This window comes from Gorilla gorilla, chromosome 23 (assembly GCF_029281585.2).
Source record: "Gorilla gorilla gorilla isolate KB3781 chromosome 23, NHGRI_mGorGor1-v2.1_pri, whole genome shotgun sequence".
Taxonomy (NCBI): domain Eukaryota; kingdom Metazoa; phylum Chordata; class Mammalia; order Primates; family Hominidae; genus Gorilla; species Gorilla gorilla.
The window spans coordinates 19,921,334-19,949,076 of NC_086018.1; the positions used below are offsets into that span (position 1 = coordinate 19,921,334).

The following is a 27,743-nucleotide window of genomic DNA, read 5'->3' on the forward strand; positions in this document are numbered from 1 at the left end:
TGCCTCATTACAGGTGACACAAAATAACATGAGAAAGTCTGAGAATGGCCATGATGGTGGCAGTGGGTGCCTGACCCAGTCCAGGAGCAGCCTCTAGTGCAACAACGGCCAAAGAAGGGGAGATGAAGCTGGTGGCAATGGTAGCAGCCTCTCCAGCTGGAGAGGGACATCTGCTGTCCTATGAAAATGGCTCATAGTTGATATATCTGGCAAAGACATGTCATCCTGTCTACATTTCATGACCAACTACAGTTTTCATAGTGCTTTGGTTAACCTGGCATGGCAGTCCCGAACACAGGATGAATGCTATACCATTTATTGATAAATACTGGGAGTGCATGATGACCATTCAGACACCTGGGAAAATGACTAGGCTGAATAACATCGTTAAAACAATGAGTAAAGAGAGAGATTTATTCTTGGTAAAGGACCACCTGGATCCAGGGACTAAAGACCTGAAAGAAGATTGCCCAAGATTTGGACTTTTGGATCAGGACTTTGGTAAAACTGATCCTGTTTATGACAACCAAAAGCAAAGCAGTGCCCTGTCTGTGAGTGGGAATCTGAATGGGGCAACTGAACAGGAAGCAGCAGAAAAGAGGAAGAGGAGCTCAGTGCAAACAGCAAGATGAGATCTCAGAGACCACCAAGAAGGCCCAGAGTGACCGTTTGTTTTCTGCTCAGTGCCTTGCCCCTTACACCTTTTAAAACACCCATTTAACAAGGATGGCTACTGGTATATTCCAACCGAGCCTGAGCCACACACCCTTGGTCCTCAGAAGGTTGAAGACTGCTAGGCAGGAGAAGTTATTCCTGAAGACCTCTACGGAGCCTGTTTCTGTGAACAGGTTTTGTTAGTCTAACATAATTAAGCTCTCCAGGTAAAGATCTCCAATGACCAGCTGGCTGACTGTGGTTGGAAAGAAGGGTTACTCTATGATGCAGGCCTCTCATGGGGTATGGAAAGGGACCTGGGACTTTGAAATCATCAAGGATGAGTTGTCACCAGACACCACTGCCGATGGGGTTGGTCTCAGTCCTAAGGTAACCATCAATCTCCCTTAGGTTATGATAAACTTAGCTATTCTTGGCAGAGCAAAAGGGAACCAAGTTCCACCTGTCCACTGGCAAATAATACTCTTCTAGCTACGGATGAGGACAGGTCTTGGGATTTTATATTAATCTTCCTGAAAACACAGAGACAGCCAAGTTATTGCCTGATACTTACAAAGATAGGGCTTTGATAAAATACAAGAATTATTTGTATTTTGAGGAAAAAGACATTTTGGATAAAGCACAGAAGAGCCTAAAACAGATTCTGCACAGGAAAATAATATTTTATAAAAATGGTGTCAATTAATATGTTGAATAAAAAGGTATTTTTGAGGGGGTTGATTTCCAGCCATCTCACAGGAAAACAACTGCGTGGTTTGCATTAACTTTGGACTGTGCTGCAAGTGTCCTCCAAAGGATCTCACTTACTCCCTTATGAGTTACATGGGCTGGGATGCTGTGGTAGAGCACACTCTGGCTGATGTCTTGTATCTCCTGGAGACAGAAGTGGATGGAGGCGCAGTCCTCCATGGGAACCCTGAACAGGTCCCTCTTTCTTTTCAAATATGGACTTTCTGGGGAATGATACTGGACGGCTTCTGTAGTTGTTGTAGTTTTTCGAACTGTCTCAAATGTTTTCCCAAAGATGCTACAGAACATAGCCTATCCATTTGGCAAGTGAAAAGGCTGAATAAGACTGGGAGAGACTCCCTGCTCATCATCATTCTTCTTCCACTTCCAGTGACTGCTCATATTCTGTGCCATAAGTCAACAGCTACTGATCCCAAGATCTTGTGATCCCTCTGTAAAACTGGTGCTGTACTGCATACCTTGCCAGCTGGGACTTTTTATCTTACTGCATTTTCCAGGAATAAATAATCTTGTCCCAATAACAAACATATTTAAAGACATTTCCTTCTGTGGACACTGATTCCATGCTATCTGTTTTCCAAGGAAGTGGTGAGCCCATTTCTGAGAACACCTGGTATCAATGGCTGTCCCTTCCAAACCAAGCAAAAAGTGATGTCTTGTCGGTGTGGATTTGGTTTTGTTATTAATTTTAAAACATACCTTTGAAGACTTAGATCTCTGAAACTACTAGATCTCTAGAAGTGTAATTGTGAAAAAAGCTTGCTTGCATCATCAACAAAATGAAAAACTCTTTCTAAATAAAATTTGTTTTGAAGTTAAAAAAAAGAATAATGCAAGATTGGAAACTGGGAGGTCTGAAGATTCCCAGGAGCACTCTCAATTCTGAAGCTAATTTTCAGCTCAGGGACCCCTAACAGCCCTTCACTTCTTATGAGTCCCTAGAAGGACTCACATAACTCACTGAAAACTGTGACATTCATTAATGTGTTTTTTCTACAGTGAAATAATACAGATTAAAATAATTCAAGGAAAGAGACACATGGGCAGAGGTCAGGAGAATTCCAAGCACAAGCATCCATTTGTCCTCTCCCAGTGGAGTAATAGACAACGCTGCGTTCTGCTGGCAACAATGTGTGATTCTATGTGGGAAGCATTGCCAACCAGCAAAGCTCACCCAGGCTTGGTGTCCAGAAAAATTTTGAGTGGTGGGGTGGGTGAGAGTGGGGTTGTTATGTAGACCTTGATGACCATCCTCATGGCTCACTTGAGTTTCCACTGAATTGACAATAAAACTTCAATCTTCAACCTTTGGTCATTTTCTTTTAAAAAATTTTCTAAAGAAAATTATTTTTAAAAGTCTCACATAAACGAGCTGTTTATCCAATATGAGGCTCAACGCAAATAGTTTCAAAAAGTCAGTGGGTCATTAAAACAATTATTTAGTCATTCAAACTAAATATTTAGTCATTCAAACGTTGTTATCTGGTGTTCAGATAACAACGAACACCATGTAGCACTAAAATCGCATTATACTTACAGGGGCAGGATTTCAGCAACAGCAAGAGAAAGTGGTACAAACAGGAATGAGCAAAGAATAGACAAGTAATGGGTATGAATTGGCCTGGGAAATATTGTGGCAAGGTCCAAAGATAAATCAATAGTTATTTGTTAAAGAAGTGAAAGACAACACATTCTCAGTCCAGGAAAGCCACCAGGGGGTGGTCTGGGTCTCTTGGATTGTAAGAAGCTCAAGAGGTTCAAACTTAATGAACCCTGCACAGATGCTCACTGACTCATGTAAATGTTAGAGCAGCTGCTTCCTCCCACAGGACAAATCCACAGCACACAGCCACCCTGGGCTGGCCCCTCACAGTGTAGCAGCTCTCAGGGCTGTGGACCCAGGTGGTGATAAAGGCAGTAAAGATTTGCATAAAGCAGCACACAGCACACCCGCTCCGTGCGGAGAGCTCAATAGGAGATAAAGAGCCATCAGAATCCAGCCCCAGCTCTGGCGCCAGGGGTCCCTTCCAATATCAGCACTATGGCCTGGACTCCTCTCTTTCTGTTCCTCCTCACTTGCTGCCCAGGTTAAGAGAGATTTCAAATACCAGCCTTTGGAGGGATCCCTTTTTCTCCCTTTCTAATTCCTAATATATGTCTGTTTTTTTGTTTCAGGGTCCAATTCCCAGGCTGTGGTGACTCAGGAGCCCTCACTGACTGTGTCCCCAGGAGGGACAGTCACTCTCACCTGTGGCTCCAGCACTGGAGCGGTCACCAGTGGTCATTATCCCTACTGGTTCCAGCAGAAGCCTGGCCAAGCCCCCAGGACACTGATTTATGATACAAGCAACAAACACTCCTGGACCCCTGCCCGGTTCTCAGGCTCCCTCCTTGGGGGCAAAGCTGCCCTGACACTGTCAGGTGCGCAGCCTGAGGACGAGGCTGAGTATTACTGCTGGCTCCACTATAGTGGTGCTTGGCACAGTGACAGACCCATAAGAGGAACCAAGACATAAACCTCCCTCGGCCCTTGTGATGTGGAGATCACATGATCAGACACGCCAGATCCCAAGATAGCCTCCATGTGGACCAGCCATAGAAAGGGGAAGGAAAGGGTTTGAATTGATTCCTATTTCTACTTAAGTCCTGATGTGTAGGAAATGTAAGAATGATTTGGGAGTGACTGGATCAAAAGAAAAAAAAAAGGAAAAGTTAATTGTTTTCTATTCTAAAAGGAGCACTAACAGCAGGATCAGATATAAAGGCTGAGTCAAAATGCATTTCCTCCAGAAAGAAGCATCTTCAGTGTATAGGCTTTCTGACCTAAGAGCAAAGAAACTTTTTTTGCATATTACTGAAGTTTGTTTTATTGAGTTACTTTCAAACCAACACCTCCAGAAAGAAGCATCTTCAGTGTATAGGCTTTCTGAGCTAAGAGCAAAGAGAAGAAACTCTTTTTTTGTATATGACTAAAATTTGTTTTATTGATTTACTTTCAAACCAATACATGCCTATTATATAAAATAAAAATATTAAAAACCACCAAGTTCACTGCAAAGCTGTCTCATCAGAAACAATCCAATTTCTTCATTTGGATGCATTCTTTCATTTTTGTTCTCAATATTTCCACAATGGGGGTCAAACCTTGTGCATTTTTTCTCTGGTTTTACACATCTTTATGCCTCCTCCCACACCCTGTGCCTCTCTCCTGACTCTCAGGGTCCTGGGCAGTCAGGGCTCACTTGGTAGCCTGCACAGTCTGTCTGTGACTAAACCAGTCACCATCTCCTGCACTGGAATCAGCAGCAATAAGGTTCTTGGAATTGTGTACCAACAATGACAAGGAAGTGCCTCCAAACTTCTGATGTATAGAAGCAAATATCTGCCTGCAGGGACCCAGGATGGATGCTCGGGCTACCAGTTTGGCAAGGAGGCCTTCCCAAGCATCTCTGGGCTCCAGGCTGAGGACAACGCTGATCTCAACTGTTGGCTTCAGACAGCCCCCTGGAGGCCCAAACAGTGCTGCAGTCTGGGGGAGCGAGAAAGGAACATGTCAGGTCTCCTAGGAGCATGACCTAACTACAGCACCATACAACCAGGACAGCAGGGCTGTTTACCATTTGTGTGCATGTTTGCTGGTGCTGCTGCTAACCAGGACCCAGGGCTCAGATTAGGGACAGTGATCTAGAGAATGCTGCTTTGTTTTCTCAGGGCCAGACTTCAGAGAGAGCCCTTGGCCACAGCTTGTCAGACTGCCTCAGAAGAATCAGAAAGTCCTTGATTTCTGGAACAGGCTGCCCTGGGAATACAACCATGATAGGCCAGGGCAAGCAGGGACAGAATCCAGCTGGGTCTGTCTCAGGCATGTGCACTAATAAAGATCTCTGTTTGTCCTTATTGTTTACTGAATACCTACTATGTGCCAGGCTCAGGTCTCATGCTAAGGATACAGAGGTGACAAGACAGGGATTCTGTCTGCACAGGACTGACACCATGCAGAAAAGTGAGGGCCAACAAGTCAATAGGAGTAAGGCATATTGTGGTGTATCCAAGAGGTGACACTGGCCAGAAGGGGGAGAGCAATGGGAAGCCCTTAGGGAGTTGTAAGCAAGGAAGACACGGAGTCTGATGGGAGACTTAGGAGAAAAGTCCAGCTTCTCCAAAGAAGATGAAAAATGAGGGGAGAGAGTGAAAGTAGAGGGTGTAATGAGGAGATGGTAGCTTTCTCCATATGAGAGATGAAGTCTCCAGCAAGTGATGAAGCAGCTGAGGTGGTGAAATATGCATGACCCACACCATGGTGAGTAAGACCAAAGGAAGGAGGTCTCTAGGTTGAGGCCCAAAGCTTGTTCCTGTGATATAAACCTGACAACATCCTCCTGCTGTTATTGAGTGTCTCACACACCTTTTTTCTTTGGATATCTCCTGGGACTCAGGACTCATTGCTGCCCTTCCCTCGTATTCAGTGAGATTCATTTCGAACATCACTTTTCACACCCAGAGAGAGACCTGGCTCCTTTGTATGGAGCAAAAGCACTGAGGGTCAGGACAGAACATTCTGCAGAATATGGGATAATGCCTTACACACTAAAGGGGCTGCTGTTAAAGCTCGTGATCCAACCTCCCCGGAGCTACATCAGAAACCATGAAAGGGGAGGTGTCAGTGCTGAGGTGCCTGATTTCAGGGTACACTAATTTGCAGTTTGTCCAGCTCCCTCCCAGGCATTTTTATCCACGCTTCTCTTTACCTCCTTTCATCCCTGCCTCCTTCTCAGGGCAGGCCTCCAGGCCTGTGGTGTCTCTGCTGCTCTGTCTCCATCACAAGCAGAGCAGTAGGGAGATTATCTGATAATGAAGTTCCCTCCTCATACTCAGTTATCTGCTTCCCCTTAGGAATTCTTCTGCATCATGAGAATGTTCTGTTTTACTTCTGCCCTACAGTAGGAACCCAGCCATTTGTGAGGCCAAGGAGATTGACCTCTTTCTGTTGAAGCAGGATTATATTTAACACATGTATTCAAATAACATCATCAACTTATGAACAAGTCAATCCATTCTTCAGAATTATAGAAATGCATGTCTCTCAGCTGTCAGCAATTGGCTTCAGATCCCTAGAGTGACGAACTTGTCAGGGTGGGGTCAGCCACATGAAGATGTTTCTTTATAGTTAGTGACTCTATTCACTGGGTTTCCCCTGCTGAGATCCAACCTCCATGAGACTGTTTATTGTTGTTGTTGTTTTCTGTCTTGTCATTGCCCAAAATGCTGCCCGGCACTAAGGACAGACTTAATACATGTTTATTAAATATGTGAGTTCACCTACATTGGAATCCCAAAAAGAGGTACAGATCTGAGGTCAAGTTAATAATTTTTTAAAAAATTCTGGATATTTTGTGTTTGAGATTCCAAGTTCATTCAATAGAAGATATTAAGTATGAAGTTTTGCCTTTGGATTTGGTTAGCAGGAGAAGGATATGGATATGAAAATACAAATGGATCACACATACCTCCCCATGGCCCAGAGTCTTGAGTGCCTAGCTGCTCTCTGCAGCTCCTAATCACAGCCTCTGTTCACTCATTTATGGTCTGATTCCCATGGATCCATACATGCTGGATCCCATGGGCTCATGTGGAGAAAGTGGAGAGAAGGTGATGGGCTTTCCTAGCCCTGCTAAAAAAACCACAGGAAGCAAGTTGATGATGAAGCAAATTCTGGGCACAAAATCTCTCAAGAGCAAATAAACTGCAGAATATGGGTGAGTTGGGAAAATTTCTGGCAATATTTATATAACGAAGAAGGTTTACATTACATATCCTTCAACAAAATATTAATTCTAAAGCTTCCAATAAGTCATATGATCAATGCAATTCACACATTAAACTCATCAGTCCCAAGTCCCATAATAGACTTTGATGGAGAAATTCTTGAAGGAAGAATGATGGGTTTGTGAGCTCTGTGTCCACAGAAGAGATATTTCTGCACTAGGAGGACTGGGTAAAGCCATTAAATAATTATGAATGTAAGTGCCCATCTGGACTATATTCTAATCCAATATGCAATGCTGTGGGCTCTGCATCTGCAAATCGTAGCATTCATTGTACTTCCTCCAGTCTCCCAATTATTACAATAAATTAATTTTAAACATGAATGATTAAAAGACAAATCTATTAATGTTAGAGTCCTTGGAATCTGTTCCTTTAATGCACAAGAATTATGGAACACTTCAAATGTATATATTTGTTAATTTATGTACCAATGATAAAATACTGCTTCATTGATCTGTTCTAAAAATCACCCAGCAAGGCAGTAAGTTGATGGGTAAAGTGGATTGAAAAATTAAACAAGATGAACCATATTGATGATGGTCAAAGTTGGCTGATTGGTGCAAACAATTCATCAGAAAATTCTCTGTATATTTGTATGACTCAAACGTTTCCATGATAACCAGTGAAAATATCCTTTTTTGCGATGAGATGTTTATGTTCTGCTTTTAACAGGTGTACAATGTGGACAAAATGTAAGCTTACACTTTGACTTCAGGTGGAAGCCCATCTTCTCCCAACAGGCAGAGGAGAAGCTGGTGTGGAGAACATGGAAAACACAGGAGCTCAGGGTTTCCCAGGACAGAGAAGTGAGTGAGCCTGGAGCCCTAAAAGCAAGGGCAGGGGCTGTGAGTTGGGCTGTGGGGGTGTTCTGGGGCCACAATGTGAAGGGCATGCTGCTGAGGTCTCAGGGTTCAGGTTTCATAATAACAGTGAGGAGTTACTCAAGGGGCTTAAACCAGGGAGTGCCCTGCCTGCCCTATCTGAATGAGAGGGATCTCTCCGAATGCCTTGAGAAGAGAGTGTCTGAGAAAAGTGAGTGATCCTGATTTTAGATTATTCGCTAAAGCACCTCGTGAGTCTAGAAATTCAGGGGCCATTTGCACAGTTAGTACAAGAGTAGACGTGGCTACACTGAGAAGTGGTGGTCTCTGCCTTTGTCTCCTCAGACATCCAACTCATTTGCAAGAGAACTTTGCAGGTAAAATACATACTGATCTTTCTAATAAACTGAAAACACCTAGTAAAAAAATACACGTGGTAATATCACAATGCAATTTGTATAACAGCTAGAACAAATTCTCGACCAAAAAATATGATGCAACTGTGCAGAAAATGACGTTTTACTTAGGGAGATAATGGCTAATTTCATAAAATAGTGAAATATGTCACACTGTTCACTGGTAAAGGTAAGTCTAGCAAATCCATTAGTTTTCCTGTATCACAAAATCGAGTCAAATCTCTTTTAAACGTATGAAACCATTGTAAATATAACTTGTGTTGCATTGCTGCCTTTTTTTTTTTTTTTAAGACAGAGTCTCGCTTTGTCGCCCAGGCTGGTGTGCAGTGGCCCAATCTCGGCTCACTGCAAGCTCCGCCTCCCGGGTTCCTGGGTTCACGCCATTCTCCTGCATCAGCCTCCCGAGTAGCTGGGACTACAGGCACCTGCCACCACGCCCAGCTAATATGTTGTATTTTTAGTAGAGACGGGGTTTCACCGCGTTAGCCAGGATGGTCTTGATCTACTGACCTCGTGATCCGCCCGCCTTGGCCTCCCAAAGGAATTGCTGCCTTTAACATGTCATTGATCCTTTATTTTTCCTGGAAATTTTTCATTATTCACCATCTTTTTGAACAGCCCCTAGCTGCCCTTCAACCCAGCTCCTCAGCTGACCCCTTTTCCATGATGCCCACTCTGATGACATATGTGGGCAAATAGATTTTTCTAAAATGCCCTGTTGGGGTGCTGACACCTATAAAAGTTATGTATGTACAGGTCTGCATATCCCACAGACCAAGACTACTTCTGAGAGTGAGAAATCACAGTAATAATGCATAGCATGATAGAAGCAGTGTCTAGGAATCAGACCATGGATATGTGAATACAGACAGTGACTGGAGAGCTGCAGAGACCAGCTGGGTTCTGAAGTCTCTGAGCTTTGGGAAAGTGTGTTTCCTGGGACCAGCATCAGATCTTTTGGGGCTGCCCTGTGGTTCCGACACAGCTGCTCAGTAAGGAGCATTCACTCCAAGAAATCTAGGCCTGGGGGCTGGGCCCTGTGCTCACTGATGGACACTCAGCAGCTGTGTCCCCTCTGGCCTGGCAGAGTTCCCTGAGCAGGGACCTGCGTATGGTCTCAACAGGTGCTTCCTCCCACGGCCTTGCAAAAAGAAAAGCAAACCTTCCTCCTGCTCAGTCTGCAGAGTGAGCTGAGCTGCATCCCCAGGTCTCAGGGAGGGGCTGGGCAGTCCCTGGGTGGAAACACATTTGCATGAGCAGCCCCTCCTCTGCAAGAGTGGGAAGAAAAGGAGGCCTGGGGCAGCCCAGTCCCACTGTGGGGTAAGAGGTTGTGTCCACCATGGCCTGGACTCCTCTCCTCCTCCTGCTCCTCTCTCACTGCACAGGTAGGAATAGACTTCAGAGACCAGGGTCAGCCGCCCAGCCTGATTCTGACTCTTCTGGCAAAGATCCCTGAAAAACTTTACCCTGGTTTCTGCCTTAGCACCCATTAATGTCTGTGTTTCCAGGTTCCCTCTCCCAGTCTCTGGTGACTCAGCCGGCTTCCCTCTCTGCATCTCCTGGAGCATCAGCCAGTCTCACCTGCACCTTGCGCAGTGACATCAATGTTGGTACCTACAGGATATACTGGTACCAGCAGAAGCCAGGGAGTCCTCCCCGGTATCTCCTGAGGTACAAATCAGACTCAGATAAGCAGCAGGGCTCTGGAGTCCCCAGCCGCTTCTCTGGATCCAAAGATGCTTCGGCCAATGCAGGGATTTTACTCATCTCTGGGCTCCAGTCTGAGGATGAGGCTGACTATTACTGTATGATTTGGCCAAGCAATGCTTCTCACAGTGACACACACAGATGGGGAAGTGGGACAAAAACCTCACCCTGCTCTGGGTCTTGCTCTGTAACAATTTTTAAATTTTAAAATAACTGGCCTAGGCACAAACTATATTTGGAGGTACTTTCTAGTTGTAAAAGGCTCTTCTCTCAATTTTCTATCCATTTTTCTGAAGTCTCAGTAAAACAAAACAAAACAAAACAAAACAAAACAAAACCACCTGATGACCCTGAAGTGTTGGCTGGTTGTCCATATGTGCTAACACCAGTGCCTGTGGAGCTGGACATTTTTTTCTTGAAAGAAGCAAAATGAGCCTTTCCTAGCTCACATCATGGTCAGAGCCTGGGGACAACATAGCAGGTGAACAGTGCCCTGCAGCATGGACTCTGCTCTTCCAGCATACAAGCAGAGACCTCCCATTCCATCCCCAGTAGTCTGTTCTCAGGGCTGTCTGTGGCTCACTATGTCCCAGAAACAAGGCACTCAAATATGAAATGCTGCATGAGGACACAGGTCAGGGAGGAATTCTGGATATAGTGCTGACCTGGCTCAGTCCTGGGTACCTGCATTTCAGTGGCAATGTCAGGAGATGGCGTTAGATATTAGGGTAACTGTGGGCCCGATGCCAGTAAACCTCTATGTAGGACATGAGAGAGTCAAGGGGAGGCTCCACCATGGCTGAGACAAGCCAGAGGCTGCTCCTTGGCCATGGGGGAAGTAGATCCCAGGGATGTGACTCCTGTAGCTCATCCCACTCAGGACCACGGGGACTGCTGAGGGTGGGTTTCCTGATCCCTCAGGGCCTGACTGTGTTCTCTTCTGCTCTCTTACACCATTGGAGCTTCTCACTGAATCAGGTCTAGTGGTGAGTCTGTGGAACATCTGGATACAGAAACTGCCCAATATTTGCTTCAAGTGACTCCTCCCTGGGAAACTCTTGAGGAGGCCCACATCTGAAGGTCATCTTTTTCTCCATGGGGAGCAGCAGAAACATTGGCCATTCCCATGGAAATGGCTATGAGGCCTCCCAGAGAGAACCCCTAAGTTTATGAGCTAGGACAATAGTGATGGTCCCTCAGGGGTCCCAGCCTGCTTCTCCTGCTCTGGGTTTATCCACACAGCCTCCTGGAGCACCTCTGGGCTCCAGCCTGAGGACCTGGCTGGTTATCAGTGTCACACAGCTGCGTCCTGACTCCATGTTACCGAGGGTTCCTGTTCCATGGGGAAATGATAGAAGATCTGCCCCACTTCTCTGTCTCCACATCCCTCCTTTATCCCTGCCTGTGACCAACACCAGTTCATGCCTAGACTTCTGCTGTCAGTTGTGTTACTGAAAGCAGAGCAAGGGTTCAGGGACGATAACTTCTTTTCTTACTGGTCTCCCCAATGGAAAGAGAATCAGTTTGTTTCAAGAAGTAAAATAAGCTGCCCACACATGGTGGGTGAGGATGAGGTGGAAATGACAAGAAAGAATCCAGCCTGGCTGGGCATGGCAGCTCACACCTGTAATCCTAGCAGTTTGGGAGGCCGAGGTGGGTGGATCACCTGAGGTCAGGAGTTTGAGACCAGCCTGAGCAACATGGTGAAACATCGTCTCTACTAAAAATACAAAAATTAGTTGGGCATGGTGGCTGGTGCCTGTAATCCCAGCTACTCAAGAGACTGAGGCAGGAGAATCGCTTAAACCAGGGAGGTGAAGGTTGCGTTGAGCCGAGATCATGACTGTGCACTCCAGCCTGGGCAACAGGCAGAGACTCCATCTCAAAAAAAAAAAAAGAAAGAAAAGAAAAAAGGAAAAGAAAGAATCTAATCAGTGTGACCCAGAAGTCCAGGAGCCTTCGGCCTGGTCCCACAGGTGTCCCCTCCTTTTTGCACAGGTATGCTGGCCATTTGCTGAGCTCTGAAACTGTGGGAGTGATAATAAGAAAGGCGAGTCCAGCCTGTGTGACCCACAGATGTGAGAGAGGTAGTCTGATGCTTAAGAAAAGGTGGAATCAGCATTCTGAAAGGTCTGGATCTGGCTTGGCCTAGAGCTGGTGTAGAAGAGAAGCAAGAGAGATGCTCAGCCTTGGGTGGCCCAGGCCCAGCTGTCCTGTCAAGGGGCTGAGCTCTCTGCAACATGGATATCCTGCAGAGCCATCCTTGGGAGGCTGTGATCTCAGTAGGATGCAAAAATGCTAATGGAAGTGAGCAGGGGATGGTTTATGGGGGAATGAGGAGACGGTGTGGGGTCAGGTGTGGTAAGGAGGGTGCAGCCTGAAGAGGAGACTGTCCATTGTGACTCATAGGAGGAGGAGGCCCGGGGCCCAGAGCAGTGACAAAAGGAGGACCTGGAAGGACCTGGGCCCTCAGGACACACAGAGACTGGGGTTTTGGTCTGTCCCTGAGGGTCCCTCAGGAGGATCACATAAAAAATCCATAGTCAGTGTCGTCTGTCCAAGGCTCGCTGTCCCAGCTGTTGTCCCTCCCGGATCCTCTGGGTGTCCACATCCTGTAGTTTTGGACCTGTTCTTCTCTGTGCCCTCAACCTAACAGCTGATGGGGCATCCACCAGGAAGCGCATCCGTGGGCAGGGAGGAGGCCGTGGGCAGCCTTGTCCTGTATGTGAGACACTGCTCAGACTCGGTGACCCCCTGTTCATTAACGTGGGAGGAAAGGAAAACAAAATTCACTGTGAACATCTATGCATCATCAAAGAAAAAGCAATGAGAAAAAACAGGAAGTGAAGCCCAGCTCTAATAGTTTATTTCTACTTGGAAATAAATAAAACTTAATATGCCTGATGTGTTATGTAAATACAACAAACATATTTTAAAAACTATAAAAATTATGTAAAGGCACATGGCTTACACTAAAAGAAACATTTAAAATAACAACACCGTTGAAATGCAATCCCAAAACACAGCATACATTTTATTTCAGTTCCATGTATGGACTGGTTTTATTTAAATGTCTGTATTAGGTTTCACTATTTGGTTGTTTAAATGGAGCATTTAAAATCTTATTGTATTACAACTTATATCAACATAACCATCTTGCTGTTTTTCTGTATCCCCTTAAAATTCCCTAAACAAATATTTATTAAGAGCCCAGGGTGTATCATGCCAGGACTCAGGCAGTCACAGACATAACCTGTTTCATTTTTCATTTTGATCAACGGAATTATGTTTTCTGTTAAGCTTGTTGTTTTTAGTTTATTAGATTCTCGACGTCATTACAGATCAAAGATGAAAAATTTCTATCATCTTTACGCCACCCCCACAACACTCACTACTGAATTTGAACCATAATTTTCTCCTAGAAATCCTCGTTGGCGGCTCGATAGTAAGAGCTGCCACGTATCAGGCTCACCTGAGGACAGACGCTGGTTAAACCAAGTTGAAGTTTTAATTCTTCCCATCTTCAAAGACTGAGCATCTTTGCTCTTTTTGCTCATAAGTGAAACACTCCAAAGTCATTTGCCAGGATCCCCTGTAGATGGGCATTCAGTGTACAGACTCCTAGGCAAGATCCCTGGTCACAGTATCCAAATGACTTTGACTGCAAACCTGGGGAAGTAGAGAGAGAACAAAGATTTACCAGAAAAACCCTCTGGGAATGTCTTCCCAAGGCACCCTAGAGGGAAGAGCTCCCTTTCTCCTCAGCTCCACAGGATCCACAGAGGAAGGAGAGCTCTGGCCACCAGGAAGGAGCCACATGAGAGGAGAGGACCAGGTGTCCCACACAGGTGGGGAAGTGAGTCCATGGGGCCGGTCCCCGCTCTGGGCTTGACCCTGACATAAGAGGACTCTGTATAGACACCACCTGAGTCCTCTGCAATGTACAGCCATGGACAGATTCACTCCTGAGGAGTCCAGTAGAGCGTGAAGACTGCCTTGAGGTCACAGCGGGAAGACACAGGTGTCACTTGAGCTGGCCTGGACCTGAGAGAGGGGGCAGTGGACAGAACAGAGGGGAGGCAGCGGTGTGAATGAGAGGCTCTGGTCACCTTATCATAGAATGGTTTACCTTGGCTGGACACCAGGGGACGCTGGGGGACCATTTCTGAGAAGACGCATGGGGGGGCGGGGGTGGGCCGTGATGGGAGCAGAACCGGCCATCTGTTTTGCCTGTTGTCCTCTGCTCAGGGCTCACAACTGTGTCCTCCCCACCCCCTGGGACCACAGAGCTCCACCCCTGCCACACCCTGACATCCTCAAGCCCAGGAGCCTGACCCAGGGCTCAGGGTGGGGTCACAAAGCTGGGGGGTCTGATTTGCATGGATGGACTCTCCCCCTCTCAGAGTATGAAGAGAGGGAGAGATCTGGGGGAGGCTCAGCTTCAGCTGTGGGTAGAGAAGACAGGACCCAGGACAATCTCCAGCATGGCCAGCTTCCCTCTCCTCCTCACCCTCCTCACTCACTGTGCAGGTGACAGGATGGGGACCAAGAGAGGGGCCCTGGGAAGCCCATGGGGCCCTGCTTTCTCCTCTTGTCTCCTTTTGTCTCTTGTCAATCACCATGTCTGTGTCTCTCTCACTTCCAGGGTCCTGGGCCCAGTCTGTGCTGACTCAGCCACCCTCAGCGTCTGGGACCCCCGGGCAGAGGGTCACCATCTCTTGTTCTGGAAGCAGCTCCAACATCGGAAGTAATACTGTAAACTGGTACCAGCAGCTCCCAGGAACGGCCCCCAAACTCCTCATCTATAGTAATAATCAGCGGCCCTCAGGGGTCCCTGACCGATTCTCTGGCTCCAAGTCTGGCACCTCAGCCTCCTTGGCCATCAGTGGGCTCCAGTCCGAGGATGAGGCTGATTATTACTGTGCAGCATGGGATGACAGCCTGAATGGTCCCACAGTGCTCCAGGCCTAGGGGGAACTGAGACAAGAACCCCCTTCCTCCTCTGTCAGGAGGGTGAGCCCCGGCAGCTGCTGCTCAGGCCTGGCCTGTGGCTTCTGCTGCTGCAGCTTCCCTCATGGGTCCAGGGGCATCCAGGGCCCTGCCTGAGAGTGGAGGCTCCTCCTCCCCTTCAGTCCTCAGAGTCAGGAACAGGACATCCAGGAAACAGAACATCCTCCTCCCTGCAGCTTAGGACACAGGGTCTCTGCACTGAAGTCCTGGGCTGAGGTGGCAGGTCCAGTTGTGTCATCTCAGACCCACCTCTGATGGGGAACCCGTGTCTCCGTCATCCTCCTTTTCCCATTTCCAGCAGTTTCCAGAGTGGTGTCTTCCTCCCCCTGCTCCTCAGTGTGAGTCCCTGTGTTTCCTTTGTCTCCAGCCTATTCTTTTTTAATAAAACTCCTTTCATGTAGGAACTATGCACATCTAATAAACTATCCATATTTATAATAGGAAATTAGACAAATTTTGGCATTTTTCTGGTTCCTTGAAAACATCACCATCCCCGGGAGCTATTGTGACCATCCCAGCAGCTCGTCCTGATGCTTGTCTCCTCCCTCCCTCCCCTAATGGCCTCTCAGGAAGCCACAGATCTGCCTCTCTCACTACTGTTTGGTTTCTTTTTTCTGGAATGTATCAGTGTTATCAAACATTATCTTCCCATTTGTTCAGGCTTCTTTCACCCTGCACACTTGCTTTGAGATTATCCTTGTTGTCGCTGAATTGCACCCATCCCATAGAGGGCTCATTACTATCTTTAAGGGTCCTTAGGCCATTTTTTTCTGATTTTATTCATGTATTTCTTTTAAAGTTTGAATTTATTGTTCATCAAACAAACTCTATGGGTGATGTTCATCTAAGGTGACAGGAGAGTCTGTGATGGTTTGTCAGGATTCTTGCTTCTTCAGTTCTTTTCTTGGCTCTCTCTATAGTGGAAGAGGTTCTCATCTTTTATTTATTTATTTGTTTATTTATTTTGGGGGCTTTTTAAGGGTTTTAGTGATTTTCCCTTTTTAATTATTTTTAAAATTTGTTATTTTATTTTAATAGGTTTTTGGAGAACAAGTGTTGCTTGGTTACATATATAAGTTCGTTAGTGGTGATTCCTGAGATTGCGGTGCACTCATCACCCAAGCAGTGTACACTGTATCCAATGAGTAGTCTCTCATCCCTCACCTCCCTCCTATGCTTTCCCCCGAGTCCCCAAAGTCCATTGTATCATTGTTATGCCCTTGGGTTCTCATAGCTTATCTCCCACTTATGAGTGAGAACATACAGTGTTTTGTTTTCCATTCCTGAGTTACTCCACTTAGAATGATAGTCTCCAGTTCCATCCAGGTTGCTGTGAATGCCATTATTTTGTTTATTTTTTATGGCTGTGTAGTATTCCCTGGTATGTGTATGTATACATCACATTTGCTTTACCTACTTGTTGATTTATGGACATTTGAGCTGGTTCCATGTTTTTGCAATTACAGATTGTGCTGCTATAAACATGCATGTGCAAGCATCTTTTTTTGTATAATGACTTCTTTTTCTCTGGGTAGATACCTAGTCGTGAGGTTGCTGGATCAAAGGGTACATCTATTTTTGTTTCCTTAAGGAATCTCCACACTGTTTTCCATAGTGATTGTACTAGTTTACCTTCCCACCGCCAGTGTAAAAGTGTTTTGTTTTCACCACATCCATGCCAACATCTGTTATTTTTTTATTATAGCTGTTCTTGCGATAGGAAAGTGGTATCACAGATTGTGGTACCGATTTGCATTTCCCTGATTATTAGTGATGTTGAACATTTTTCTATATGTTTGTTGGCCATTTGTACAACTTCTTTTGAAAATTGTTTATTCGTATCCTTAGTCCACTTTTGATGGAAGTGTTTATTTTTTTCTTGATAATTTGAGTTCTTCGTAAATTCTAGATATTAGTCATTTGTTGGATGTATAGATTGTGAAGATTTTCTTCCACTTTGTTGGTTGTCTGTTAACTCTGCTGATTCTTTCTTTTGCTGTGCAGAAGTTTTTTTTCGTTTAATTAAGTCCCATCTATTTATCTTTGTTCTTGTTGCATTTGCTTTTGGGTTCTTGGTCATGAAATATTTGCCTAAACCAATGTCTAGCAGGGTTGTTCTGATGTTATCTTCTAGAATTCTTATGGTTTCAGGCCTTAGATTTAACTATTTGATTCATCTTGAGTTGATTTTTGTATAAGGTGAGAGATGAGGATGCAGTTTCATTCCTCTACATTTGGCTTGCCAATTATCCCAGCACCATTTGTTGAATATGGTGTCATTTTTCTACTTTATGTTTTTGTTTGCTTTGTCAAACATCAGTGGGTTGGAAGTATTTGGCTTCATTTCTGGATTCTTTATTCTGTTCCATTGGTCTATGTGCCCATTTTTATATCAGTACCAAGCAGATTTAGTGACTATGGAGTCAAACTTTACTAGAGTTTGAAGTTGGGTAATGCGATGCCTCCAGATTTGTTCCTTTTGCTTAGTCTTGCTTTGTCTATGCCGGCTCTTTTTGGTTCCATATGAATTTTAGGATTATTTTTTCCAATTCTCTAATGAATGATGGTGATATTTTGATGGGAATTGCATAGATTTTGTAACTTGCTTTTGGCAGTATGATCATTTTCAATGTATTGTTTCTACCCATTCATGAGCATGGGATGTGTTTCTATTTGTTTGTGTGTGTCATCTATGATTTCTTTCAGCAGTGTTTTGTAGTTTTCCTTGTAGAGGTCTTTCACCTTCTTGGCTAGGTATATCCTAAGTATGTATTTTGCAGCTATTTGCGAAAGGGGTTGAGTTCTTGATTTGATTTTCAGCTCTTTTGCTGTCATTGTATAACAGAGCTACTGATTCGTGTGCCTTAATTTTGTATCTTGAAATTTTGCTGAACTTATTTACAGTTCTAGGAGCTTTTTCGATGAGTCTTTAAGGTTTTCTAGGTATATGGTCATATTATCAGCAAATAGTGACAGTTTGACTTCCTCTTTATCAATTTGAATATCTTTGATTTGTTTCTCTTGTCTGATTGCTCTGGCTAAGCCTTCCAGTACTATGTTGAATAGAAGTGGTGAAAGTGGGCATTCTTGCCTTGTTCCAGATCTCAGGGGAAATGTTTTCCACTTTTTTCCGTTTAATACACTGTTGACTGTGTGTTTGTAATAGAGGGCTTAATAGAGGACATAACTTATGTCCTCTCTATGTCAATTTTGCAGAGTTTTAATCATGAAGTGATGCTGGATTTTGTCAAGTATTTTTTCTGCATGTATTGAGATAATCATGTCATTTTTGTTTTTAATGCTTTTTATGTGGTATATCACATTTATTGACTCACATATGTTAAACCATCTCTGCATTCCCTGGTTTGAAAACCACTTGATCCCTCTCCTTCTCCCTCTCCCTCTCCCTCTCCCTCTCCCTCTCCCTCTCCCTCTCCCTCTCCCCACGGTCTCCCTCTCCCTCTCTTTCCACGGTCTCCCTCTGATGCCGAGCCGAAGCTGGACGGTACTGCTGCCATCTCCGCTCACTGCAACCTCCCTGCCTGATTCTCTTGCCTCAGCCTGCCGAGTGTCTGCGATTGCAGGCGCGCGCTGCCACGCCTGACTGGTTTTCGTATTTTTTTGGTGGAGACGGGGTTTCGCTGTGTCGGCGGGGCTGGTCTCCAGCTCCTAACCACGAGTGATTGCCAGCCTCGGCCTCCCGAGGTGCCGGGATTGCAGACAGAGTCTCGTTAACTCAGTGCTCAATGGCGCCCAGACTGGAGTGCAGTGGCGTGATCTCGGCTCGCTACAACCACCTCCCAACCGCCTGCCTTGGCCTCCCAAAGTGCCGAGATTGCAGCCTCTGCCCGGCCGCCACCCCGTCTGGGAAGTGAGGAGCGTCTCTGCCTGGCCGCCCATCGTCTGGGATGTGAGGAGCCCCTCTGCCTGGCTGCCCAGTCTGGAAAGTGAGGAGCGTCTCTGCCCGGCCACCATCCCATCTAGGAAGTGAGGAGCGCCTCTTCCCGGCCGCCATCACATCCTGGAAGTGAGGAGCGTCTCTGCCCGGCCGCCCATCGTCTGAGATGTGGGGAGCACCTCTGCCCTGCCGCCCCGTCCGGGATGTGAGGAGCGTCTCTGCCCGGCGGCCCCGTCTGAGAAGTGAGGAGACCCTCTGCCTGGCAACCGCCCCATCTGAGAAGTGAGGAGCCCCTCCGCCCAGCAGCCACCCCGTCTGGGAAGTGAGGAGCGTCTCCGCCCGGCAGCCACCTCGTCCAGGAGGGAGGTGGGGGGGTCAGCACCCCACCCGGCCAGCCGCCCCGTCCGGGAGGGAGGTGGGGGGATCAGCCCCCCGCCCGGCCAGCTGCCCTGTCCGGGAGGTGAGGGGCGCCTCTGCCCGGCCGCCCCTACTGGGAAGTGAGGAGCCCCTCTGCCTGGCCAGCTGCCCCGTCCGGGAGGGAGGTGGGGGGGTCAGCCCCCCGCCCGGCCGGCCGCCCCGTCCGGGAGGGAGGTGGGGGGATCAGCCCCCCGCCCGGCCAGCCGCCCCGTCCGGGAGGGAGGTGGGGGGGGTTAGCCCCTCTGCCCGGCCAGCCGCCCCGTCCGGGAGGGAGGTGGGGGGATCAGCCCCCCGCCCGGCCAGCCGCCCCGTCCGGGAGGGAGGTGGGGGGGGTTAGCCCCTCTGCCCGGCCAGCCGCCCCGTCCGGGAGGGAGGTGGGGGGTCAGCCCCCCGCCCGGCCAGCCGCCCCGACTGGAAGGGAGGTGGGGGGGTCAGCCCCCCGCCCGGCCAGCCGCCCCGTCCGGGAGGGAGGTGGGGGGGGTTAGCCCCCCGCCTGGCCAGCCGCCCCGTCCGGGAGGTGAGGGGCGCCTCTGCCCGGCCGCCCCTACTGGGAAGTGAGGAGCCCCTCTGCCTGGCCAGCTGCCCCGTCCGGGAGGGAGGTGGGGGGGTCAGCCCCCCGCCCGGCCGGCCGCCCCGTCCGGGAGGGAGGTGGGGGGATCAGCCCCCCGCCCGGCCAGCCGCCCCGTCCGGGAGGGAGGTGGGGGGGGTTAGCCCCTCTGCCCGGCCAGCCGCCCCGTCCGGGAGGGAGGTGGGGGGATCAGCCCCCCGCCCGGCCAGCCGCCCCGTCCGGGAGGGAGGTGGGGGGGGTTAGCCCCTCTGCCCGGCCAGCCGCCCCGTCCAGGAGGGAGGTGGGGGGATCAGCCCCCCGTCCGGCCAGCCGCCCTGTCCGGGAGGTGAGGGGCGCCTCTGCCTGGCCGCCCCTACTGGGAAGTGAGGAGCCCCCCCGCCCGGCCAGCCGCCCCGTCCGGGAGGGAGGTGGGGGGTCAGCCCCCCGCCCGGCCAGCCGCCCCGTCAGGGAGGGAGGTGGGGGGGGTCAGCCCCCCCGCCTGGCCAGCCGCCCCATCCGGGAGGTGAGGGGTGCCTCTGCCCGGCTGCCCCTACTGGGAAGTGAGGAGCCCCTCTGCCCGGCCAGCCGCCCTGTCCAGGAGGGAGGTGGGGGGGGTCAGCCCCCTGCCCGGCCAGCCGCCCCGTCCGGGAGGTGAGGGGCGCCTCTGCCCGGCCGCCCCTACTGGAAGTGAGGAGCCCCTCTGCCCAGCCACCACCCCGTCTGGGAGGTGTACCCAGCAGCTCATTGAGAACGGGCCATGATGACAATGGCGGTTTTGTGGAATAGAAAGGGGGGAAAGGTGGGGAAAAGATTGAGAAATCGGATGGTTGCCATGTCTGTGTAGAAGGAGGTGGACATGGGAGACTTTTCATTTTGTTCTGTACTAAGAAAAATTCTTCTGCCTTGGGATCCTGTTGATCTGTGACCTTACCCCCAACCCTGTGCTCTCTGAAACATGTGCTGTATCCACTCAGGGTTGAATGGATTAAGGGCGGTGCAAGATGTGCTTTGTTAAACAGATGCTTGAAGGCAGCATGCTCGTTAAGAGTCATCACCACTCCCTAATCTCAAGTACCCAGGGACACAAACACTGCGGAAGGCCGCAGGGCCCTCTGCCTAGGAAAACCAGAGACCTTTGTTCACTTGTTTGTCTGCTGACCTTCCCTCCACTATTGTCCTATGACCCTGCCAAATCCCCCTCTGTGAGAAACACCCAAGAATGATCAATAAAAAAATAAATAAATAAATAAATAAATAAATAAAGAAAACCACTTGATCATTGTGGACTATGTTTTTGATAGCTTTTGGATACATAGAATAATTTAGGAAGGAGTCCCCCTTTTTTCCTTCCTGTGGATTAATGCATTAGTCAGGGTTCTCTAGAGGGACACAAATAATGGAATATATATATATATATAATGTTTATTAAGTATTAACTCACATGAACACAAGGTCCAACAATAGGCTGTCTGCAGGCTGAGGAGCAAGGAGAGCCAGTCCGAGTTCCAAAACTGAAGAAGTTGGAGTTCCATATTTGAAGGCAGGAAGCATCCAGCATGGGAGAAAGATGTAGGCTGGGAGGCTAGGCCCATCTCTCTTTTCATATTTTTCTACCTGCTTATTTTCTAGCCATGCTGTCAGCTGATTAGATTGTTCCCACCCAGATTAAGGGTGAGTGTGGCTTTCCCACCCACTGACGCAAATGTGAATCTCCTTTGGCAGCACCCTCAACAGACACAGACACACCCAGGATCAATACTTTTTTTTTTTTTTGGAGATGGAGTCTTGCTCTGTCGCCCAAGCTGGAGTGCAGTGGCATGATCTCTGCTCACTGCAAGCTCCGCCTCCAGGGTTCAAGCAATTCTTTGCCTCAGCCTCCTGAGTAGCTGGGACTACAGGTGCCCGCCACCATGGCCGGCTAATTTTTTTGAATTTTTAGTAGAGACGGGGTTTCACCGTGTTAGCCAGGATGGTCTCGATCTCCTCACTTTGTGATCTGCCCGCCTCGGCCTCCCAAAGTGCTGGGATTACGGGCATGAGCCACTGCACCCGGCCAATACTTTTTGTCCTTCAATCCAATCAAGTTGACGCTCAGTATTACTCATCACAAGTCCACTCCTTCTCAGCATGAACCCATATACAACTTGTGATATCATACATAATCTTCAAATAAAGACAATAATAAAGTCATAATTACACCTAACATAATACAATTATCCTTCGTACAACCAGAACGCACGAATCTCTAACACAAATACTATTACATCAAGTTAACGATACTTAAATGCTGATGTGAAGTCAATAAATCTTATGTTATATGATAAAGCAGAAAGGAAATAAAATGAAGATATTTTCTTAGTACGAGTTTATAGATGCACAAACATGTTTTTAACAAAAGAAGGAGGAAATACTCTTGACGATTACACTCCTCGTTTCTGCAGCTGGCCATAGCTGGTATTGATGACTACCTTCTTCTACTACCCATTCTGTATTCCCTTTGCCTTCAGCAAGCACCTCAGTAGGTCGTGTTTTTTTCCTGGTGGAGTGACCCAAATCTTCATTCCTGAAGGGTCCCATTGAACTTAATCACAGGGCATGGTAATAGCAAGAAATGCCCTAATGCATCTCCTGTATTCCATGCATGTTCTTCAGTAACTCCGTTGTGGAGTAGTAAACTGATTTCATTTTGATAGTCTGGGTCAATCACCCCAGCCGACACTGTAACTCCCTTCTTAGCCATTGACTTAAAGGTAGGAGAAGCCCAAAATGTCCAGGTGGCAATCTTAACTTCCAGTTTAATGGAATCATTGTTGTGTCTCCAGGTGGTAGTGTTCCTTCCTCTGGAACTAAATCCTTTGAGCCAGCAGAACATAATGTCTCAGGAACAGGAAGCAAAACATTTGCTAGTGGATCACTAGGGTTGATGGTGAGTGGTGCCACTTCCACTTCCACCCCTTGATTCCTGGATCCTTGAATCCTGGCTACGGGAGGGACAGTACCATATATTGGATGCTGATTTAGAGCATACACAGCCATCTGGAGAACTTTGCCCTGGCCCTGCAAAGTATTGTCACCTAGTTGGCAATGTAATTGTGACTTCAAAAGCCATTCCACTGTTCTATCAATCCAGCTGTTTCAGGATGATGGGGAACATGGTAAGACCAGTGAATTTTGTGAGCTTGAGCCCACTGCTGCACTTCTTTAGTCATAAAGTGAGAGCCTTTGTCAGAGCATTGCTGTGTGGAATATGATGACAGTGAATGAGGCATTCCAAGAGTACACGGATGGTAGTCTCATAGGCAAACCAATATCTAGGATAAGTGTCTATTTCAGTTAAGACAAACCTCTGCCCTTCCTGTGATGGAAGAGGTCTGTTGTATTTCTCCTCACACGGGGCACCAGTTGAGATATTGCTCCTCAGAAGACAGCATTAGCTGCGGGGGTCTGCCTGCAGACCCTGACTCAAACGACGGATGAATAAAAACGGACACTGACACACAGATACTCTGTTTGGCCAGTCCGGCTGGGTTCTTTGATTCTGAGTGTCCGACAACATACACACCAGGAGAGGTTTGTCACTGTGGTGGGCCCTGAGCAGCTGGTACTCCAGGCATTTATTTAGTATACAATTAACAACAGAAGCTTTGAGTAAACACACTTGTGGATAATTAACATGGTTAAGAGAGTAGTTCTACGAATGATTAAAGCTCAGGTACCCTGGTCTAAAGTAAATACCATAACGGGGCAATATCCCTGGTTGACCTCCCACTGAGAGGGCCATCTGGCTCAAAGTTTAGTTAATGGAGGTAGGGTAAACAGGCTTAACTGGGAAAGCCTCCATTGTCCCTAGCATTTACCCTATGACCTAATGCTCTAAGGTAAGAACCAGCTGCCTTCAGCCTGTACAATTATTACAAGCTGTGTAACATTTTAGCCTTCCAAAATGTTTGTGATTATTCCCTATAACTTTCCCTAATATTTCCCTTTAATATTTCTGCCACCATCCTGAGTGAATCCCAACAGAGGTCCAATATAATCAACCTGCCACCAGGTAGCTGGCTGATAACCCCAAGGAATGGTGCCACATCGAGGGCTCAGTGTTGGTCTCTGCTGCTGGCAAATTGGGCACTCAGCAGTGGCTGTAGCTAGGTCAGCCTTGGTGAGTGGAAGTCCATCTTGATGAGCCCATGTGTAACCTCCATTCCTGCCAGCATGGCCACTTCCCTCATGGGCCCATTGGGCGATGACAGGGGTGGCTGGGGAAAGAGGATGTGTGGTGTTCACAGAACTGGTCATACTCTCCTCTTGATAATTAAAATCCTCCTCTGCTGAGGTCACCCGTTGGTGAGTGCTCACATGGGATACAAATACTTTCACAGTTTTTGACCACTCAGAGAGGTCCATCCACATGTCTTTTCCCCAAATTTCTTTGTCATCAATTTTCCAATCATACTTCTTCCTAGTTCCTGTGACAGTTACTACAGGACAGAATGAAGGGGGACTAACACAAAAATGAAGACAAAGACAAAGGGATCTGTTTTAAAGAAGGGGTCAGGGAGCTCCTTGCTTCTAGTGAGCAAGGGCCCTGAGCTACTGCAATCCTTCATATTTATTAGGTAGAAAGAACAGGGAGGAGGAGGTAACAGTTGGTCAGCTGCTTGATTTATCACAGGTTCACAGGATTGCTTTCTTTATACAACATACTTCAGATGTGCTGCAGATAATCAAAAGAAACACTGTGCTTGGGGCATGACAGCTCTCAGCATTCGTTCTGGTGGTAGATGCAGTTTGTCGTTTGCCAACAACCTGCATTCATGAGAACAGCTTGCTGTTTGCTCCAGTGGTATACTGAGTTGGTCACGACCCTCATTCTTTCGGCCTCCAAGAAGTCCCTGATCATCCAGCCAAACCGTTGGCTACAGCAAATGAATTCATATATAATCACACATCTGGAGCTTTATCCTTCCATGCAAAGAGCACAACCAGGTGTGCTCCTCAAAGTTCTGCCCAATGGGAAGATTTCCCTTCACCGCTGTACTTCAGGGATGTCCTGGAAAGGGGCTGTAGTGCTGCAGCTGTCCACTTTCCGGTGGCGCCTGCATATCATGCAGATACATTTGTGAACCAGGCCCTAGTCTTCTTTCTGTCAGCTGATCATAGTGAACTGCCCCTGAGACCACCAGTGCAGGCTGAGGGATAGAAGGCAGGGTGGCAGGAGTGGAGGTCATGGACATTTGAGCCACTTCCCCATGTAACTTACTTGTGCCTTCAGCCCAAATGCATATATACCACTTCCATTGAATGATGGAATGCTGCTGTGCATGATCCACTTCATGGCTAAATGGGTTAGAAAGCACCCACTTCATGATAGGCAGTTCAGGTTGCATGGGGACTTTAAGACACATAGTCAAATGTTCAGTTTCCACCAAAGCCCAGTAATAGGCCAAGAGCTGTCTCTCAAAAAGAGAGTAGCTATCTGCAGAAGATGGCAGGGCCTTGCACCAAAATCCTAGAGGCCTCCACTGTGATTCACTTACAATGGCCTGACAAAGACTCCAAGTAGCTTTGCTATCTGCTGCTGACACCCCAAATACCATTGGATCTGTTGGGTCATATGGCCCAAGTGGCAGAGCAGCTTGCACAGCAGCCTGGACCTGTTGCAGAGCCTTCTACTGTTCTGAATCCCACTCAAACCTGGCAGCCTTTTGGGTTACTTGATAAATGGACTGGAGTAACACACCCAAATTAGAGATATGTCGCCTCCAAAATCCAAATAGGCCCACTAGCCATTGTGCCTTTCTTGGTTGTAGGAGGGGCTAAATGCAGCAACTTATCCTTCACCTTAGAAGGAATGTCTTGACAGGCCCCACACCACTGGACACCTAGAAATTTTATTGAGGTAGAATGCCCTTGAATTTTAGTTGGATTTACCGCCCATCCTCTTGCATGCAAATGTCTCACCAGTAAGTCCACTGTGTTTGCTACTTCTTGCTCACTGGATGCAACCAGCACAATGTCATCAATTTAATGGGTCAGTGTTATATCTTGCAAAAGAGACAAGCAATCAAAATTTCTTTGAATAAGATTATGACACACAGCTGGAGAGCTCATATACCCCTGAGGTAGGACCGTAAAAGTATATTGCTGGCCTTGCCGGCTGAACGCAAATTGCTTCTGGTGGGCCTTATGGACCGGAATGGAGAAAAAGGCATTTTCCAAGTCAATGGCTGCATATGAGGTGCCAGGAGATGCATTAATTTGCTCAAGCAAGGAAACCACATCTGGTACAGCAGCTGCGATTGGAGTCACCACTTGGTTAAACTTCCGATAATCCACTATAATTCTCCAAGATCCATCTATCTTCTGCACAGGCCAAATGGGAGAGTTGAAACTGGATGTTGTGAGAATCACCACCCCTGCATTTTCCAAGTCCTTGATGGTATCACTAATCTCTGCAATCCCTCCACAGATGCAATATTGTGGGGGTTTTTTTTAATAAAGTTTCACTCTTGTTGCCCAGGCTAAAGTACAATGGCAGAATCATGGCTCACTGCAACCTCCATCTCTGGTTTCAAGCAATTCTCCTGCCTCAGCCTCCCAAGTAGCTGGGATTACAGGTATGTACCATCACACCCCACTAATTTTTTGTATTTAGTGTAGATGAGGGTTCACCATGTTGGTCAGGCTGGTCTCGAACTCCTGACCTCAGGTGAGGTGATCCACACTAAGATCCAGCTTATGTGGATCTTTTCTCTTCTTTTCTTGGTTAATCTCACTAGTGGTATGTATAATTTTATTTATCTTGTCTAAGAATTGGTTTTTGTTTCATTTATCTTTTCTATCATTTTTTGTTTCAATTTTATTTAGTTCTGGTCTGATATTGCTATTTCCTCTCTTCTGCTAGGTTTGGGTTTGCATTGTTCTTGATTCTCCATTTCTATGAGGTGTAACCTTAGATTGTCTATTTGTGCTCTTTCAGACTTTGTAATGTACGTATTTAATTCTAAACATTCCTCATAGCACTGCTTTTGCTGTATCCCAGAGGTTTTGATAGGTTTTATCAGGATTTAGTACAACTGCAACCTTACTATTGGCCAACGGCTTTTGAATTCCTAAGAGAGTGACCTCATTTAATCCTGACAACAGCTTTATGATTGCTTTTCATTCAGTAGGCCGTGATTAGAGAGGGAGTGCTTGTGGCCTGGATGGAAGGTTCTCCAGTTTATCAAATAAAAACACCGAAGGTCAGTTAAATTTGAATTCAGTAAAACAATGACAAAGAATTAGTATGTGTAACTCCCACACAATATTGTTCATTTGAGATACAAACTTACCTTGTAGTTCATCTGCCAACTGCACACAGGGTTCAAAGCCTGGAAGAGGCAGAGTTAGAGCTGGTCTTCTCTTCCTGATGCCAGGTCTATGAGCTGAACCTCAAAGACAGGGCTTCTGTAACACAGCTACCCTCAAGTGAGCACATCGGTTAGCACTAAATACACGGTATATGATGCCCAATCAATAATGCCTACTCACTTTTCTAATTCTTCTTTCTATTATTCTTCAAATCTGCAGACTCAAGACCTCCCGAAACATTGTGGCAGCCAGGATTTTGAATGAGGGTCCTCATATGTCTTTCAAAACAAGATGCAAGGGTGCTCCTCAGTCCCCACACAGAG

General features: G+C 47.1%; 1 pseudogene and 3 gene segments (V, D, J or C); all 4 read left to right on the plus strand.

The window, feature by feature from the left end:
* Window positions 1-299: 299 nt before the first annotated feature.
* LOC101149869 (set1/Ash2 histone methyltransferase complex subunit ASH2-like) lies at window positions 300-1,595 on the plus strand (annotated as a pseudogene).
* A 1,843-nt stretch (window positions 1,596-3,438) lies between these two features.
* On the plus strand, window positions 3,439-3,941 carry LOC101150239 (immunoglobulin lambda variable 7-46-like). The segment is given in 2 exon segments: window positions 3,439-3,512; window positions 3,601-3,941. Coding segments are annotated over 2 exon segments (387 nt in total).
* A 5,875-nt stretch (window positions 3,942-9,816) lies between these two features.
* Window positions 9,817-10,413, plus strand: LOC134758166 (immunoglobulin lambda variable 5-45-like). The segment is given in 2 exon segments: window positions 9,817-9,873; window positions 9,997-10,413. Coding segments are annotated over 2 exon segments (453 nt in total).
* Window positions 10,414-14,571: 4,158 nt separating this feature from the next.
* On the plus strand, window positions 14,572-15,166 carry LOC101144853 (immunoglobulin lambda variable 1-44-like). The segment is given in 2 exon segments: window positions 14,572-14,725; window positions 14,841-15,166. Coding segments are annotated over 2 exon segments (477 nt in total).
* The last annotated feature ends 12,577 nt before the right edge of the window (window positions 15,167-27,743 follow it).